Here is an 18,210-nt window from a genome sequence, read left to right on the forward strand (position 1 = left end):
GAAATCTCGAATCGTTGATTATTCCTCTTTACTTATATTATAATTATTATTTATAATTATTTTTATAACTAAAAATTTATTAAATTAATTCATTGAAAATATTATTTAATATTTTTTTTAGGCTTACTATAGAGGCACATGTCGAGTATTTCGGCGCATCAAAATTTATTAAAGTCTATATATATACATATATATATATGAATATTAGACTGTCAGAAAAGCAGACTATTTTTTTTTTTTTTTTTTTTCAAAAATTATACCGAAATATTTTACGTATAATTTTTGAAAAAAAAAAAAGTCTGTTTTTTTGACCCAGTATAATATGTATATATATATACATACATATATATTGATATAACATATACAATACTTGATAGTCTTAAAAATAATATTTCTAACAACATTATGTTCGTCCTAAATTGCTTTCCATAATCACTCTCGTAACACCAATAATCCCGAGATGATACTTAAGATACTTTGAATAATCTTTTTACATACTATACATTTCTTTTGATGTGTCGTATATCAAAGAAGAATCTTTAATAGAACGAAAAAAAACTCCATCATGTTTTGGCATGCTCCCCAATCCCATCTCGGGCAACTACGACCAAAGATATATACCATACTATTTTTTTCTTAAATCTTATTTTTATCCAGCATCTTCGCTTTCAATATAGTCTTATTTGTTACCTTTTCTACAAGGTAATATTCTAAATATTATCTTTATTATTGTTTATTATTTATTTTTTTTTATGTATTCTTCTGCTTTTAACTTGTCTCGGAATTCGTGTTATTACTTTTAAATATATTTACGTCGATTTTTTGAAATAATAATTTTTAATGTGATTGGCGGGCGGCTCACGTGAATATTTAGTTGCGAATCAGCGAGACACGTACAGATATATCACGCGTAAACTCTTAATGTTCGTGTTATAATATATAAATATAATATAAAAAATTATTTATGTTAACAATATTATTTTTACGATAAAAATTACAACACCAGTAGTGATAGAACTAGCGTCATAATTTTTATGAAAAAATTTAAACCGAGTAAAAACAAAATTTCGGAAACCGATGCACAAATACTGATATTTTTATTATGATTATTATTACCATTGTTTATTTATCTTTGTATACTTGATATTTTATTTCAATTTTACATTCTTAATTCATAATACTATTCAATACTTGTCGAAGCTCATGTTTCATTTGAGAATTATCATTTATTTTATTCCCTTCATATCAATTTTATATTGCAATTCACTGACTATGGATCGTGCTATTTTTTTTTTTTATTTATAATCATTATCGATTTATTTCTACATCCCATTATTTTTACTATATATATATATATATATCTATATATATATGTATTTTAGATAAACCTAATTTCATCAAAGTTGGAGATGTAAAAAATAAAATCATTTTTCCCGACACGCTGACTCATCTAAATCGTTTTTTTTTTTTTTTTACGATAGTTGCCATGAAAATTGGTTTTATTTTAATATTTTTTTGTACAGAGGCTTAAAGATAACATTTTATTTTTTATACACAACAATATTACCCTTCATTCGCCCAGATAACTTGCGTTGACCGACTCATCGCGAGATACAAATATACATAATATCGTCAGTGTCGATATCGAAAATGAAATAATGTTTCTGAACATAAAAAAAAAAAAATATGAATGTTTATGATATATTTTTAAAAATATTTACAAACCGACGGCAATATACTATCACTTTGTTATACGTATCATTTTTTTTATGTTTAAAGTAATCAACCTAAAATAGTCCGATAGAAAAGTGTGTCATGGCTTGAATTTCTGTTTTATTTCATTAATATATAGACGATTGAAGTTCTCTAATAAATACTTTCAATTTGTATGCTGAGAAAGAAAATTGTGCTGCGGACTAGATTTAGTTTTCATCAAGTCGCCGTTGGCTCAACGTCGCCGAATATTTTAGTAAAAAATGTCTCGTTTTAGTGAACTGACAGTAATTCCCAGCATATATTTTTTTTCTCACTGTAGATGTGCATGTTTTTTCATAATAACTTGAATTTATGTAAAAAAAAAAAAATGCTGTCATAAAATAGTAATCTAGGCAGTTATAAACTATTTTTTTTTTTATATAATAGAGAACTTTTTCACATCTCTATAATTTAATGAATTTTAAATCTCTCTAAATACTTCCGTTAATTTTCCGATGATCAAAAAAAGTAAAAAAAAAAAAAAAAAAAAAAAAAATAAAACAGTTTCCTACCACGATCATGACTACCATCCTAACCAATTTACTCTTTCGGGTCATAATAAATTAACGTAAACGCTAATTATCTATAAACTAATATTATAGTTGTCTATTAGAAATTGCAAGTGACTTTTTAATTCCGTATGTACAATATGATCGCGAGGATGTGCTTGTACACATATAATATACATGAGCGCGTATGTAATGAATGAGATGAAGAAAAAACATAAATAGGAACGGATAAATAGAGGAGAGAAAACAAAAGATAGAGTAAACAGAATTAGAGTGAGGTAATGAATATAATTACTGGATGCATTTATATATATATATATATATATATATATATATATATATATATGTGTGTGTGTATGAGGAAATGAGAAAATGGCTTTCAGATTATGAGCATCTCATGTAATAAGGGGCAGTGTAGTATTTTGTGTACAAATTAAGTAATCTACTATATTCCGTTGCTATATTCGCTAAAGACGATAGAGTTAAACAGAAACCCGGGTAAAATAATCTCAATGAAAGTAAAAGGATCCCCGACACGAATCCCTATGTTATTTTACAAATATTGGCTCTCGCTATTGTAACACACGCGCGATATTCAAAATTATAATTGTCAAGTACAAATATAACGTCATTAAAAATAATACATATATAATTATTTTTTTTTTTAACCGTTAAAATATTTATGTCATCTGTTAATACTCAATGCCTTTAAAATACTGCTTAATTAAAATTATTAAAATTATAAAAAAAAAAAAAAAAATACATTAAAATTAAAGTTTTAATTAAAAAAAAAGTAATTATAATTACAACACGGTAAAAAATGCGCGAAAAGTGTTTTTTATTTTGCGGAAAAGCCGTCGGTAATCTCATTATGTAACTTTTTTTTTGTACGACTGTACTTTTTATTCATTAAAATTACAGACGCAGTGAAGACACACCCAATTATTCTTTATCGTTATCATTATTATTATTATTATTATTTTTTTTTTATTATTAGTTATTATTATTGTTATTAATTAGTATTATTACTATTATTTATTACTTAATCGTGCTTATCATCAGTCGATCGAGAAGCAACTTTTTATTTAATTAATTATTATGGACAGCTTCGTAATACATATTATTTTTTAGCGTCCGCCACCAACACTTATTAAATTATAAATGTATATCCTATTTAATAACGTGACACACCTCAAAACGAAACGAAATATATACACGTTTCATGATTGTTTTCTGCTTTTCAAAAAGTCTATCCGTGTTTATCTTAACATTTTTTCTTTCAATTTTTTTATTTACCTTAATTGTTAATTTATGTACATAATAATTATTATTATGTCTTATAAATACACGGTAATTTTACTCATGGATTTTAGATTTCATTAAAAATGATAAAACACGGATTTCACTCGGCTACTCATCCATATCACAGGTCTGAGAAAACAGAGAATACTTTTGACGTTCGTACCTTTACTTGCTTCAATTTTTTTTTTTTTTATTTTATTTTTTTTCGTAGTAGGCGAAATTATTTATGCGGCACTGGCGACTTGTAAGTCACTTGGTCCTCCAGAAGTCTATAATCGATCGAACACTCTGTCATATACATATATGAATTTCTAATAGTTAAAAAAAAAAAAATATATATATAACATAAATGTATTCGATTTTTAAAGACAGACGAATTCAAATCTTGTTTATTTGTTACGTCATAATCGATAATGTGCCATGTTGCTATTTAATTATTTTATTTTTAACTTCAATTTAACTATTTACATTTAATTAAAAATGATAAATGTAGAAAAAATTTATTATATTTAAATTACTTGTTGAATAAAAATAAAATTAAAAAGCAATAATAGCACATTATCGTGAGGCAGTCACTGGAGTCTTTTAATACAACTTTTGTTAATTTTAAAATTTTTTTTTTTCATTATTCACGACGTAAAAAAAAATTGGTGATGGCACTATTGTGTATTTTTTTAAATCAAGTTTTAGAACACTTTCGCAATGTATTGTTTTTTTTTTAACTTTAGTCAAATTCACACAATGAACGATAATCCAGTCATCACACTAGAGTCAAAGAAGTAGTGAGCTATCAGAAACAGTAGTGGTGAGTAACACCAGAGGCCAATCTCACCGGAAACGCCGTTACTTGGCTGGACATTTGTACGAATCATCGTGTTGTAATCTCTGCTCAATAAAGGCTCTGGCACACCGTTTGATCACACCAGTGGTGTGCCATATACTTCATTCGTGTGAACATTCTGGTTGCTATCGTTCTGTCTTGATGCGCATTGCTGTAACAAAAAAATTGGAAAAATATGTCTTTTAATAAATCTATCTAGCTTACGACCATTTTCTTTTTATAAATCGTAAAGTTAACCTTCAAATTCCATATCGGGATATCGCACACCCCGAGTTAGTTTTAGATCTATAGTCCAGCGACTATTTCAAAGTAGAATTAAATATCGTTCACAAAAGGATTAATGCCTGAAATATCTTTTTTCGTGTACACAACCTTTTGTTTCAAGCATTACTTTAGATTTCGGAGTTTACTTAACCCCGGTATAAAAATGTTGCGGTGTTATTAAGCTATCAAATTTATATTTTCTTGTTTCTACCGAATTATTTGTCTCGTGAAATGATTTTGGGACCTCTATAGTTTTCTTTCCAACATCGTAATCTTAATAAGTGTATACCAGAACACGAGATATTACTCAATTTTCCACCACTTGATAAAAAACGATAAGAAATATTTTTTTATGTTAATTAATCGTGATTTTTAAAAGAGAATATATATTTTTTAATAAATAGGAGCTAAGGTTTTTTTTTAGAGATTTTTCATAGAGTAGGAAAAAAAATCAAAGCTTATGTGACGAAAACTAAAGAAACTGCACAAGCTTAAAATACCGGGGTGTGCATGTTTAGGAAATATTTTTTTTCTTATAAATTTTTATAAAATGATCCGATTTTGGCAGTAAATTCTTTGTTTTTTAAACCGACAACATAACTATTAAAAAATAAATATTTCAGTGGATATGATCCGGTAAATTTTTCGTAAATTTATAAATGACAATTATAATGGAAAAAAGTTTCATTAGTTATTTTCAGTAGAATTCAATTTCACACTCATCTAAAGTTTATGCAAAAGTAAGTATGTAAATCGGTTTACAATCGGACACAATCATCGAAGTAAAATTGAAATAAAATGGAATATATATATAAAAATCAATCAACCTTAAAATGCATCAGCTTTGTTTAATAGAGTATATTTTATGTAGTAGTGTACTTTTAATACCATTTTCATATACTCTATAAACTAGAGATACGATTTAACGAGAGTATATTGATGAAAATTTATGAGTGAGAGAAGAGTATACTCAACATTTTGTATTCGAGGTGTGCAGTAATTATTATTAAATTATCCATTTTTTAGATGATTTATAGCATACACCAAGTTAATTAATTTATTTAATTACAACGAATAATTAAATTATTCATTGATATCGACGAATAATTTAATTATCTTTTTATATTAAATAAATTCAATTATTCAACTTAAGTTGCTGCGAATAAAATAATTGTGCAGTCACTGCTTACAAAAAAACCTTTTTAAAAAAATCCACTTAACTCTGATTAACATAAGTGTTTTTTTTTAAACTTCCCGCTATGAAAATCGAAAATTTAAAAAAAAGAGAAGTTATTGGTTTCGGTCCGATTTTCAAAAATCGAGTTTTCATCATATTTTGACGTTTTGAGGTTATAGAAAACTTTTATTTTTAGATTGACGTCCGCGGGTGTGTGTAAACTTTTTTTGTTCAACGATTTTGAAGTCGATCTTTTTTTTCGTAAAACTCACAAACCGCTTGCCCGTTTTGCCTCGGTATTTAATCAGTTTTAAGCCTTAATGAGCTCTTTCGATTGCTGCCAAGTATGTTCTTTCGGTCTAACAGTTTTTTGTAATCGAAGACCTCAAATATTTACAAATAATAACGATTTCGAAATCACAGAGCTCGAAAACAGCGGAAGGTTTTGAGGTTATCCTGCAAGATCAACGGTTTTTTAGATCTTTTTTTATCAACTATCATCTTTTTTTCGTTGTGAATAGAAGTAAATTACCGATTTTAAAAAACTACAATATATGAGAACACTTAATATTTTATTTCCTCTGATAAAGAATATAAAAAATGTTATTACCATGGTAGCTTTAATTAAAGTATCTTAAAATTTTTTTTTTTTATTTTCGGACTAGGCCCGTCGTGCCCTGCTGCCCCTTGCGATTTAAACACTCGTAATATTATTTCAAATTATATATATAAATTAGCTAATTAAAATTTATTAAATGTCTAGAACCGGTAGTTCTACTTCATGTCACACTCGAACGAGTTTTACTTCAAGTAGATAAAATTTATTTCAACTTTAATGCAATCAATATTAAACATTACGATATTAATATTTAAAAATTATTCATCATACTAAATAATAATTTGAATAATAAACATAATTACTTTTCAAACATTTAGTAAGTCAATTATTTTAAAATTATATGGATAAATTATTCATTAAAAAAAAATTAATGAATTATTAATTAATAACTTATTATTAACGAACTTCAAACGAATATACTAAAAGTAAATTATCCGTAAAAGGTTCGTAGAAACGCTAAATTATGTAAATTATTCATTGCTGTATTTATTGATTTTTATATTAAAACTATTAGAATAATTACTCTTGTAAAGTAATTATTTAAATTAAAATAGTAACTGATAAAATAAGTATAATTAATTTAGACTTACAGCTTGCTTTCTCTCCCAACTTTTCATCGCCGACTTGTATTTTTCAAACTCATGACACCAGTCGGAATATATTTTTTGATAGTCAGCTGCCTTCGCTGGGGCTGAACACCGATGGGCATCAACGGTGATGTTGTAGGAACAAAGCAGAGCACCACCAAGCCAGCAGTCGTATCTTCCTGCATCCTGTTCATTTACGCCGACAATAACAAGACCCTTCTCTGAAGTCTCAATGAACTTGTCACCTCCAGCGCCGTACTTGTAGGCGATTTGATACCTTCCTTTTTCTTTGCTGTAGTGATACCACCTGACCTCTTGATTCATCAAGACCTCCGGCATCTTGACGAAGCAGCCCAGATGTACCGATTGGCCCCACGTGACAACAAGTTTCCGTTTACCGACGCTGCTGTCACAAACGTCAGCGGTGCTGTTGGAAACGTCTTGGAGAAGGCTTTAAATTAAATGGAAAAAAAATATTTATTTTTAATTTTTTTTATTGCAATTTCACTGTAAAAAAAATTCATGGGGAAATTCAGCATAGATCCCGATGTAGATTCTCGCATGAATTCTCATGGGAACCCATACCCTAACAAATTCATATGGGAATCTTGTATAGATTAGAAAAATTAACAAAAAACGTCACGTTATTTATACAAAAGATTTATGAAAAAAAAAAAAAAAAAATATCCTGCCAATAGAATATTAATCCGTTCTTTTATTCATATGCGCGTATCTATAGACCATAGATATAGAAAAAAAAAATTACCCTAGAATCGATAGAAATTACTTGTATAGAAACTCAGATTCATATATAAATCAGTGACAGATATAAATTTCCCACAAAGAAATCTATATATCCTACACGGAAAAAAAATTCCTGTTGCAGCTGCAGGAGGCAGGCATGTTGCAGCAACAGGAATTTTTTTTCCGTGTAGTTCTTATGTCAAGTTCCTATATGGGAATCTAGATACCTGCAGCTTTCTGTGGGTTTCTTATATGGAAATCTAAGTATCCACAGTGTCCTATATGGGGTTCCCATATGGAAATTCAGATACAGTTGAAATCCATTAATTCATGGTACCCAGAGTTTCCTACGTGAATTTCCCATATGGGAAAGATACCTATGGGTTCTTAAATAAGTCGATACACTCCTATATTAATTCTTATGGATTTTTACATAAATCCATACTCTCCTATATGGATTCCTATGGGTTCCCATGCAATCCCACACATATTTTTTTGAAAGGGTTATAACTCTGATTATTATAAAAGCCAAAAAGCCGTTGATCGAAATCAAGTAAATTGAATTATCAAGAATTTCATTTAAAAGTTATAAAAATTCGATATCTAAGCGGAAAAATACTTTGATTAAAAAAATATAAATTCAACGGAAATATCGTGGAGAATCGTTTACTTAAGGAACAGAATTTTTTATTAAATTTATTGCAAACGCGCGACTCATGCAATTTAATTTTATCCAATAAAATGTTGTACAGGGACAGAAGGCGAGATGACATTTATGGATGAACGTTGATGTTGAAAAATCAAATTTTATGCCTGAGTTAATCTTAATTTTCAGTATCTACATTTTAATATTTATTTTTTTCTATTTTTATTGATAATCATTAAAATATGTAGGTCGAATCAGCATTAAATATTTTTTTATTCCGAACACATATACTCGAAATATTTGTCAGTTTAAATCAACTATTTATGTCCGGGACAAAAAAGTCATCTCTCTCATTAAAAATTAAATAAATAATCAATAGAAATAACATATTTTATTAAAAGTATAATTAAAAATTTCTATGAATTATTAAAAAAGTTTAAAATTTTAAATTTTATATAAAAGATATGAAATATAATAAAAAATAATTAAAATTTTAATCCGATTAAGTGTAATAATACTAATAATCAAGCTAATTATACTCAGATAATTAAATCACTTACCCAGGTGCATAGGGTTTACAAGCATTTGTGTCTTTGTCCCAGCCGCAATATGGATCGTGAACACAACGCAGACAGTTATCATATCGCCGTGAGCACATAACTAAATCGATCTGCTTTATACGATGGTCTGAGGCCACATAAAGCGCTCTATGCTCCTTGGATATCTCCATCGCTTGAATAGGCTCACCGGGAGTTACATCAAATACATCGAGTAGAATTGACTGAGAGTCTCCATTACTGTCTACCCACTGCACAACTTTGTGTACTCTACCATCACCTTTAATCATAATAATAATAATACGTAATTAGTGTTATTATTTATAAAATACATATTTTATACATGCTCAAAATAAACGCCGTTAAATGCCTAACATCGGTCTTATGAACTTTTTCGTTAACCACGATCATTTCTGATAGGTCGGACGCAGTGTTTTAATTTTCTTAAAGTATCAGTGCATCCCTTCTACTTCAAAATTTTACAAAAAAGGGAGTGGTGTATCCCCTCTATAATTCGATTTATCAAAATGTTCACGATAGGTTATTAAAGTGAATTAACTTTAACTCAAAACATCACTAGCAAAAAAATGATCTAGAATGCATATGCGCTTTAATGTTAACGGTTAATGACTGTAGGTTAGATCATCATTATGTGTATCCCGGGTCTAAAATTTGTTCTAATTCTAGTCAAACTAAAGAGTTTTTGAATTTGAATTAATTGACCTGTCTTCAAAATTTTGTAAAATTTTTAAAAGATTTTTGTTGATCTGAAGACAATCAAAAACAGGCTAAGAAAAAAATAGAGACAAAAAGCCTGATTTTAGTCTGGATAATTAGAAAAGATGACAAAATATTATGATAAAAAAAGTATGGTTTTGATTTGGAGGCGACCAAAACCTGACTACAAATTATTGGAAATAAGCCTAAGAATAGTCTAAGTAAGGAATAAAATAGACAGAATTTGATTAAATTTGGCATATTAATTAAATACAAATGATAAGTAAAAGTGAAAGATACTAATTTTGTTGACTACAAAATAAAATAAAATATTTACTTGAGCCTGCATAGTAGACTGTGTATTCAAGATCCATTCCGATGAAGTCAATTCTCAATTTATCAACAACAAGTCTTGTAAACATGATGTCACGTTTAAAAAATACAGGTTTTTCATTTTCATGTGAAATAGCTGAATCCATGAGTGGATGCGATCTTATAAAATTGAGAACAGTGTCTGGTAACGTTTCCGTGTCGTTTACACATTGACCTGGTCGTGGCTCAGGTACTTTGTTGGATAGTACAGGAAGCCAAGCACTACTGCTTGTAGCTTGTTCTTTAAATTTACCACGAAATGCTTCTTGAATAGCGTCGATGTGGAACGAACAAATGGCCGAACCCATCAGACCATTTGTTGATGTTGTGAATGTTCCATAAAAATGTGTATCGTCACCTGGTACTTTGTAGATACTCTCTGAAGTAAAGATTTATAAAAAGATATCGTATTAGTACGGCGTCATTATAATGTCAAGAAAAAAATTTATATAATCGTTGGGTATAAAATGATGATGGGAGATAAGGAAAGGACGAAGGAAGGGATAATGATGATGTTGAGATATATAGTAAGAAATAAAGTATTATTATAACTTACGAATTTCATTAAAGTAGAATGGAAACTCGCCCGGAATTGAGCAATTGAGTCGGGCCTTGAGATATGTCGCCCAATTTTGTGATAATATATTCTTGCCTCCTGTATCTCTTTTACAGACTCGTGCGACTCGAGAGTACACACTTTTACCACAATTTATGTACTCTACTGCAGTCTCACGGAAAAAGAAGAATACATGAGTACCAATGTCAAAGGATCCAACGAAATTTGGTTCTGAAAATAACATCGAAAATAAATTTAATTTGAATTAATGATATTATTGTCGACTATCGTACACTGTAAAAATTCGGGAGTACGCATTTTATTTAAATTCGAATTCGCTCGGTCTGGAATTTAAAAAAATCATTTCGCAAAGGAAGTAAACAGGGAGTTTTTTTTGCAAAGTAATTTCGGAGTGACGTGATTTTATTTTGATTCATATCCACCGATTCGTAATTTGAAGGTTAAAATAAACTCCTCTCTTGAATTAATTTCACTCCGAGAGGATTAAATAAATGATAAATTATCCGCTCTACACTCAATAGGAATTAATCCTCATTAACTTCGCACATTTTTTTACAGTAAAAAAAAAAAATAACTTTTATTAAAACGATAGTTTCTTGTGTAATTCAATAGAAAATGTTTTGTTAATTAGTGATTTAACTTTGAGAAATATTTTTATGACCAAAAAAATTGTAATTTAGTATCAAAATTTCGAAAAAAAAAATAAGATCACACTTTTTTTTTTAACTAAACTCAGATTCGGTCAATAAATAAAATTTTTTTGTATAAAATTTTTGAATTTTTATATAAAAAAAAAAAAAAAAAAAATAATGCATAATACAATACAAATAAAAAAATGATTTCTTGTGCCAAAAAATTTTTATCTTCAATTCATAATGCGAAATATTTTTTGCCCCAAGAAATCCTTTTTTTTTTTTTTTTTTGTGTAGTTATGGAATTTTCTTAAGAAGAAACAAGTAATAAGAAAAACACGAAAATAAGATTCAAATACAAAGTCTTTTAATTAGATCAGTTATCATGTTAAATAGTATTAAAATAATAACAGCACGGTATCATGGCGATATTTAGAAGCATAAAATTTCTCATTATTTTTATGGAATTTATTATTCAGTTATTAACAGCATTAGTTAGAAGGTAATTATTTAAATTTATTAATTGCCACAGAAGCTTTATGTATGCATCTATTTACTTACAAAAGCATGCTAAATAAAAAAAAAAGTAGAATAATAATTTTAATACAATGAAGAAGCGAGTGTAAAAAAAATATTGCTTACAATTAATTTGTTCATAAGCACGGCATGTAAGAGAATATACCAACAAAGTCGAATTTATAATCCCCGATTACGTGGAATGTGATTCTATATTTAGACATAAGTCATTTGCAATAAATCTAAATATTAATGTTCCTTTTTTTTTAAATATGTTTTTATGATTTTTATGTTTATTAGGGGCTAAATGGTCCATCAGTTCAAATTTACTGTCGGGGTAAATTAGAGCCATGATAAATTTTTTTTTAGCGACAAATATCCCTACTTTTAGTCTATTATTATTATAATTAATTAAATTATATATATATATACATTTTTTATTCTCTTAGACATGAGACCAATTTTTGCAAGTGCGATCGTGATAAATATATCAGTTATTTTAATAAAAAATTAATAAATTTCTGAAAAGCTCTGGCCCTCTCCCCCAGGTCATATTTGACAGAACATTTTTAAAAAATTCGTTACCTTTGTATAAGACTAAAATCGGAGAATATTTGATAAATGTTAATTGAATAATATTCGTTCATATTTGATAGATTGTGTCTTTTAAAAATTTCAAACCTCTTTATACTTCTTAAAATATTAGCTTGGTAACAATTTGATATAGAATCATATAAATATTTATTCGTCTTTATATGAATCTAAATATAAATTCATGTACGCGAAAATTTATTAACACGCTAATTTAATTTTCAGTCTCTTTTTTTGCTCGACTTCATCTTTCTTAGCGTAAAATAAGTCTTGAAACTAATATTCAAACTGTTATTCATATAGTAAGAATACATGCATTTTTTATTTAACTCGGACGAAAAAAAAAACTATTAATTAAATAATAGAAAAAATGTTTTTCAATCGGTTGTAAAATGAATTAAAATAATAGTAATTTAAAAGGCGAATTATTTAAAAAGTGATACGTAAATTTGTTTAAGCGATTTGTTTGTGCGGTGAGTAGAAAATGAGCGCAGTGGGAGGCGATAAAACCGATGTTTCCCATACTATCTTTTGGACGCGTTAAACGACTAAAAGCTTTTCAAAGCGAGAAAGCGAGCGTTGGTCGGTGAACGACTTTTGTAGTTTTCATTCAATGTTATTCGCAGTGGGATATGATGACAGAGACTATCCGGAAATTTAACGCCAGTTCAATGATCATCCACTTGTCGTTTTATGACCCAAGCTATCGTAAAACCCAGTTTAATAGTACTCTCTACCTTCAAGTTACGACAGCGGAAACGTTAATAATTTCGCGACCGAATGAACTACCAAAAACGATGGGCGTATAAGCTTAAGCTTACTTCTATACCAAAACAAATGTGCTTTTTTTCGTAAGTCTATGTGGGTTTTACTAGTTTCAATTTTAAGAGCATCATAAATCTTCGAGAGGAAATTCCAGATGTAGTGAACGATGATAGCTATTAACGTTTCTCGTGAAAAATTGAGAAATTCTTTGAAAAAAAAAAAAGGTTTTTAAATGCAACGTGTTCGCAATATTCTTTTTAATTATATAATAATATTTTTATTAGCAACGCTAGTATACCAAGAACATAGTTTATCAATTTAATCAATATTGTTCATCTAGAAGAGCCAGAATTTTTAAGTATTAACGAACATGAGAGAGATTTAAGTGAATGTCAGACATAAGAGTACTTGCTTCACTGGCTGCACAGATTCGTGCTTTTCTCCTCTCTATATATTTTTCTGCTTCTTCTTTTTCTTTTTTTTTTTTTAACGTTATTTTTCGTTACTCTTTCACTTGATCTTCCTCTCAATCGTGTATTTTCTCAATGAGTTTTCGTGAAAATTCTTGGACTCAGCGACGGAGTATATATATAGATATATAGTCACGCTGTAGAACTGAAGTGTGAGTGGGAGGGGAAAAATTGAATCATTTCTGACCAGTCAAACGTTTCGAAAAAATTATTAAATTAGGGAATGTTCTGAAATGTGATCTTAGAAAATTATATCGAAGAAATACAGGGGAAATAACTTTAAAGATAAAATCGGTAATACTGTAGATTCAATTTCACCTATCAATCATTTCCGGGTCAGACATCAATCATTTTTATATAATAATATAAAGTGAGGTAAAACGAAATTTTAAAAATAATTATTTTATAAACAGTTCACATATTTTTTTACGCTATTTAAAGAAAATCTGCTAGAAAACGGGGCAAAATAAGACACTATTATTGAGACAAAAAAATTATTTTTTGTTGAAAATTCCTGGGTTACTGTTTGTAGAAAATAATGAGAGAAAATGATCCGCTCGGGCAGTGTAGTTTTCAAAATTTCTAGTTTCAAGTTTTATCAAAATCATTTTATTGCGAAATTAAAAAAAACTTAATTTGAGGTAAAAAAATTCATTACGATAATCAATAAAGTTTTAATAGTGGCCCATTTTACCTCGTAGTCAGTTTTTCCCAGCTTCAATCAAATCATTAAGAAAACAAACCCGTGAACAAAAAAAAAATTATTTTTTTCAAAATTTTAAATTACCCGCACTTTTCAGGTAAATCAACTTGCCCCATCTTATCCTACAAATTGTAACCAAAAATTTTTGAATAAAAAAATAATTTTGTCATTTAAAAAATTATTATATTTACTAAAGATTCGAAATTTAACAAAAAACATTAGGTTTAAAATTTAATGAATTCTAAATTTTTTTTCTTTCGCCCCAGAGACTCGTCTAGTTTATTTTTTTCTACTCGCGCTTTTGTTAAACTTTTTTTATCATCAGGTATACTAACTACACTAATGTGGATACTGGAAATTTATCTTCCGGTCCAGGTTCTAATAAAAAGGCGCAAACGTGGATCGTCGGTTGTCGTTGCTCCTGTAAGTTCAGAAAACCGTGAAAGTGGTTGGCCAACGTTGTCTCGTCAGCCAGTTATTCAGATCTCGTTAGCAGTATCACCCTCATGTCTACCATTTCTCTCAAACTCTTGATTCTCTTTCTCTTCCTCAGTCTCTACAGCGCACTATCACCACTATAGTTTCATCCTCTTATGTTTCTTTCTCTTTTCCTCAATTTATACTAGCTCTTACAACCACCAGCACTACCATCAAGTTGCTGGATAACTTGAACCCTCAGTAAATCGATCCTGAGCGCACGTACTTAAAACACATCTCTGGCGTATCACATTCGTCACCCGTACCATCAACTTCTCGCGATCACTCTCTGCAGTTTAATCAACGCCTTTACTAATAGACAAACTCAATGAGAGGAATGACTCTTGATGGGTGTTTCTTGAGGGTGGCTGCTACAAAGCGCGGCTTGAAATTAAACGACGAAACAAATGGCTAATCATGCATCTCGAGGCAGCGAAAGGGGCAACTCAGGCTAAGGCTAAGGGAGAAAACACAGAAAGCTTGGGTTGTTTAATAGTTTATAAAAGTTTAATTCAGCCAAGTTATGTCAAGTAAACGTCGGAAAAGGGTCTCTCTTATTCCATAATTATTTTAAATTATTAAAGCTACTTACACTGCAAAAAATCGGAAGTGAATACGGAGTTCCGGAATTTAAAAAAAAATCACTACACATAAGGAGTGAATAAGGATTTTTTCATGGGCGCCAATTTTCTACAGTGTAATCAAAATTTGAAAAATTTATTTTGTCTTAAAAATAAATGAGCATTTAATTTATTAATTTAAACCAAAGCTAAGATGCCTAGCTAATTTATTCTATTTGAATAAAATTTAATAAGGAAAAAAAATGACAATGTATGATGAAGATAAAAGTAAATAATTAATTTGTAGTAAAATGAAAAAGTTAAAATAACCCTAGAGCTATACAGTTTCTCAAAAGTTTTCTCATGTCTTCTGGGGATATACCGTGATCCTGTGGCTGAAGTGTCTAAGCTGCAGGTCGTTGATTCACAGAGAATGAGGTTGATAAGGGTGGCAAACCTTCTCACCGGGTGTGCCAACTATGTGACGTAGCCAAAGTGAGGAAAGAGAGATAGGCATAAGTTTAACTTCTTCTCCAAGTACATGGGGTCTTCGAACGGGACCTTTAGTTGGAGACGAAGTGAGTAAACCGAGAGAAGGAACGTTATTTTATTACCATGCTCCTAGATATCTCGCACCCTCGACGTTTGATGGTACACCTTAACCCACCCCTGCATTAAGGCCTCCGGGTCTTGGCAATTCATTTCCCGCGTACTCTGCACCTATTCGAGTATATACTAGGGATCCATCGGCCATTAAAAAAGACAAGGAACGCAAAAAAACATGACCCTACAAAATAACCGAGTAAAGACACCCTTAAATGCCGAGGCGGAGCAATGTCTTTATATCTCTATTTTATTTATTTTTCATTTTTATTTCTTTTTTTTTTTTTCATTTGATTGCTATTAAAACTAAACGCTGAAGTCAGTGAACACATTGAAGAATCTCTTATGTTGAATTATTTGTGCTTCTTTAACCTAAAAGATCGGAAGCTACACTAGAAATTTTAACAATTGGTACATATAAAGCTTAATGGAGCTTCATTGTAACGCTGTACAAAGAAAAATCAATCGTGTGGAGATGATTCGCAAAATTGATTTTTTCTACTAGTTCAAATCATCCGACTTTTATACTCAGTCAATATCACTTAGTAGGTTTAATGTATAAGAAGAACTAAAGTGTTCATTTTATATTCATCTAGTTCATGCATATACAGGATTATTTAATACGCTGTAAAAAAATCGGTGTTAAAATGGACCCGCACTGTGTAACGGTGTTATCTAACCATGGCGTATCATTTTCGAATTTTGAAAACGGGAAAAATTTTATTTTCTTCTTCTTCAACTTCTGATACTTGAAAAATAGAACTATTTTTTTCAACACTGGGAAATATTTTAACACCGTTCTTGGGGTTAAATTTAACACCAAGAATTTTAACATCAGAATAGCGCGGGATTACTCGTTTTTTAAATTTCCCACTAAGAAAATTTAAAATTTTCAACAAAAGGAAAGTTAATGGTTTCAGTTTGAATTTCCATCAGATCTGGGCGTTTTGAGGTCCGAAAATAGAGGGAAATTTCGAGTCTGGCTCGCAGGGTTATGTGGTTTTCAGTTTTTTTTACAGTGTAGTATAGTTTATTATTTATTTTTATTTATATTGTTATTACTTGTAACACTTACTGTCAAGCCACTTGGAGTCGTACTTGAGTGTTCTCTTGAAACTATACTCCTTGCGACCATCGGTCAAGTTATACAGATCTGTGCGAAATATAACAGTGTCCGCTTTGGTAAATTCAGCGTTCGTGCCGGAGTACAAGGCCGGCAAGTTGCCAGGATTGCCCTTTTCTACCCAAACTGCCGTTGAATTGTCAGCGGGATCATAAGGACACTTGGCTATACCCATTCCTATACCTGGCACGAATTCGTGTCGCGGTAAATGAGTTAAGTTGCTCTGTAAAAATCATTACATTATTATTATTTTAAATTAAATTATATTTAAATCCCATTAAATTATTTTATTGTCGAGTTCATTTCTCATCTCACTTAATTACATGCAAATAGATACGAATAATTTTCAAATCACTGTGTAATTATGTAAATACTTTTTTTTTTTTTATTTTAAATGCAATATAAGTAACTTTATAATCAGAAATTACATCGAAGAGCAAAAAAAAAAAAACATTGTCGCAGGTTAGTAGGACACACTTGAGACTCATAATACTTGACAACACGGGACTTATATATTTCTTAGTGTCATTACACGGATACTTGAATAGCTTGAAAAAAATAAAATAAAGAAGCAAAACATGTACTTTGCTTTAGTCTTCTCATCTCATCTGAGACATGGAAGAGGCAAACTCGCAAAAAAAGTAAATAAATAAAACAAGGTACTCACGTAAATCACCCAGTCTTTTGGCGAGTGTGCGTTGGTACCACAGATGTACAGACGGTTACCGTCGCTCATTGGCTGGATCACTCGTATGTGGTTCCGGCAGTCAAAGTGCTAAAAAAAAAAATTGAAAGAAAAAAAATTGCATGGCTATTAAAGTGAATGGTTCGTTTATCCTACTATCCCTTTTTTTTTTTTTGTTCAAATAAAACTTTCATCATCATTCACTAAAGCTTTGAAATCGCGAAAAAAACGCATGGAAAAAAAAATGATAGACGTTTTTTACTCGACAATGTCAATACCAATAGTCAATTTTCTTTTATTAACTCATGTCGTTGTCGAAGTTTTTATTTTGTAAATACGCAAATAACTATAGATGATGTATACAACTGTAAACGTGATATTGATGTTTTTATGGAACCAACAGAAATCAAGTATTCTC

The 18,210-nt window shown here is 29.6% G+C and overlaps 1 protein-coding gene across 2 annotated transcripts in view; it reads right to left on the bottom strand.

Moving 5' to 3' along the window:
- Positions 1–307: 307 nt before the first annotated feature.
- The window catches only part of LOC103575047 (semaphorin-2A), a 135,680-nt gene continuing 117,777 nt past the window's right edge, over positions 308–18,210 (bottom strand). For both annotated transcript variants that reach the window (XM_014444975.2, XM_014444974.2), the window contains 7 exons: positions 17,775–17,882; positions 17,060–17,330; positions 10,647–10,877; positions 10,056–10,469; positions 9,005–9,281; positions 7,058–7,505; positions 308–4,558 (listed from right to left, as the gene is read on the bottom strand). In XM_014444975.2, the coding sequence (XP_014300461.1) occupies positions 4,484–4,558; positions 7,058–7,505; positions 9,005–9,281; positions 10,056–10,469; positions 10,647–10,877; positions 17,060–17,330; positions 17,775–17,882 (1,824 nt within the window). In that variant the 3' untranslated portion in view covers positions 308–4,483. The remainder of the gene's footprint in view (positions 4,559–7,057; positions 7,506–9,004; positions 9,282–10,055; positions 10,470–10,646; positions 10,878–17,059; positions 17,331–17,774; positions 17,883–18,210) is intronic.

Source organism: Microplitis demolitor, chromosome 1 (assembly GCF_026212275.2).
Source record: "Microplitis demolitor isolate Queensland-Clemson2020A chromosome 1, iyMicDemo2.1a, whole genome shotgun sequence".
Lineage (NCBI taxonomy): Eukaryota > Metazoa > Arthropoda > Insecta > Hymenoptera > Braconidae > Microplitis > Microplitis demolitor.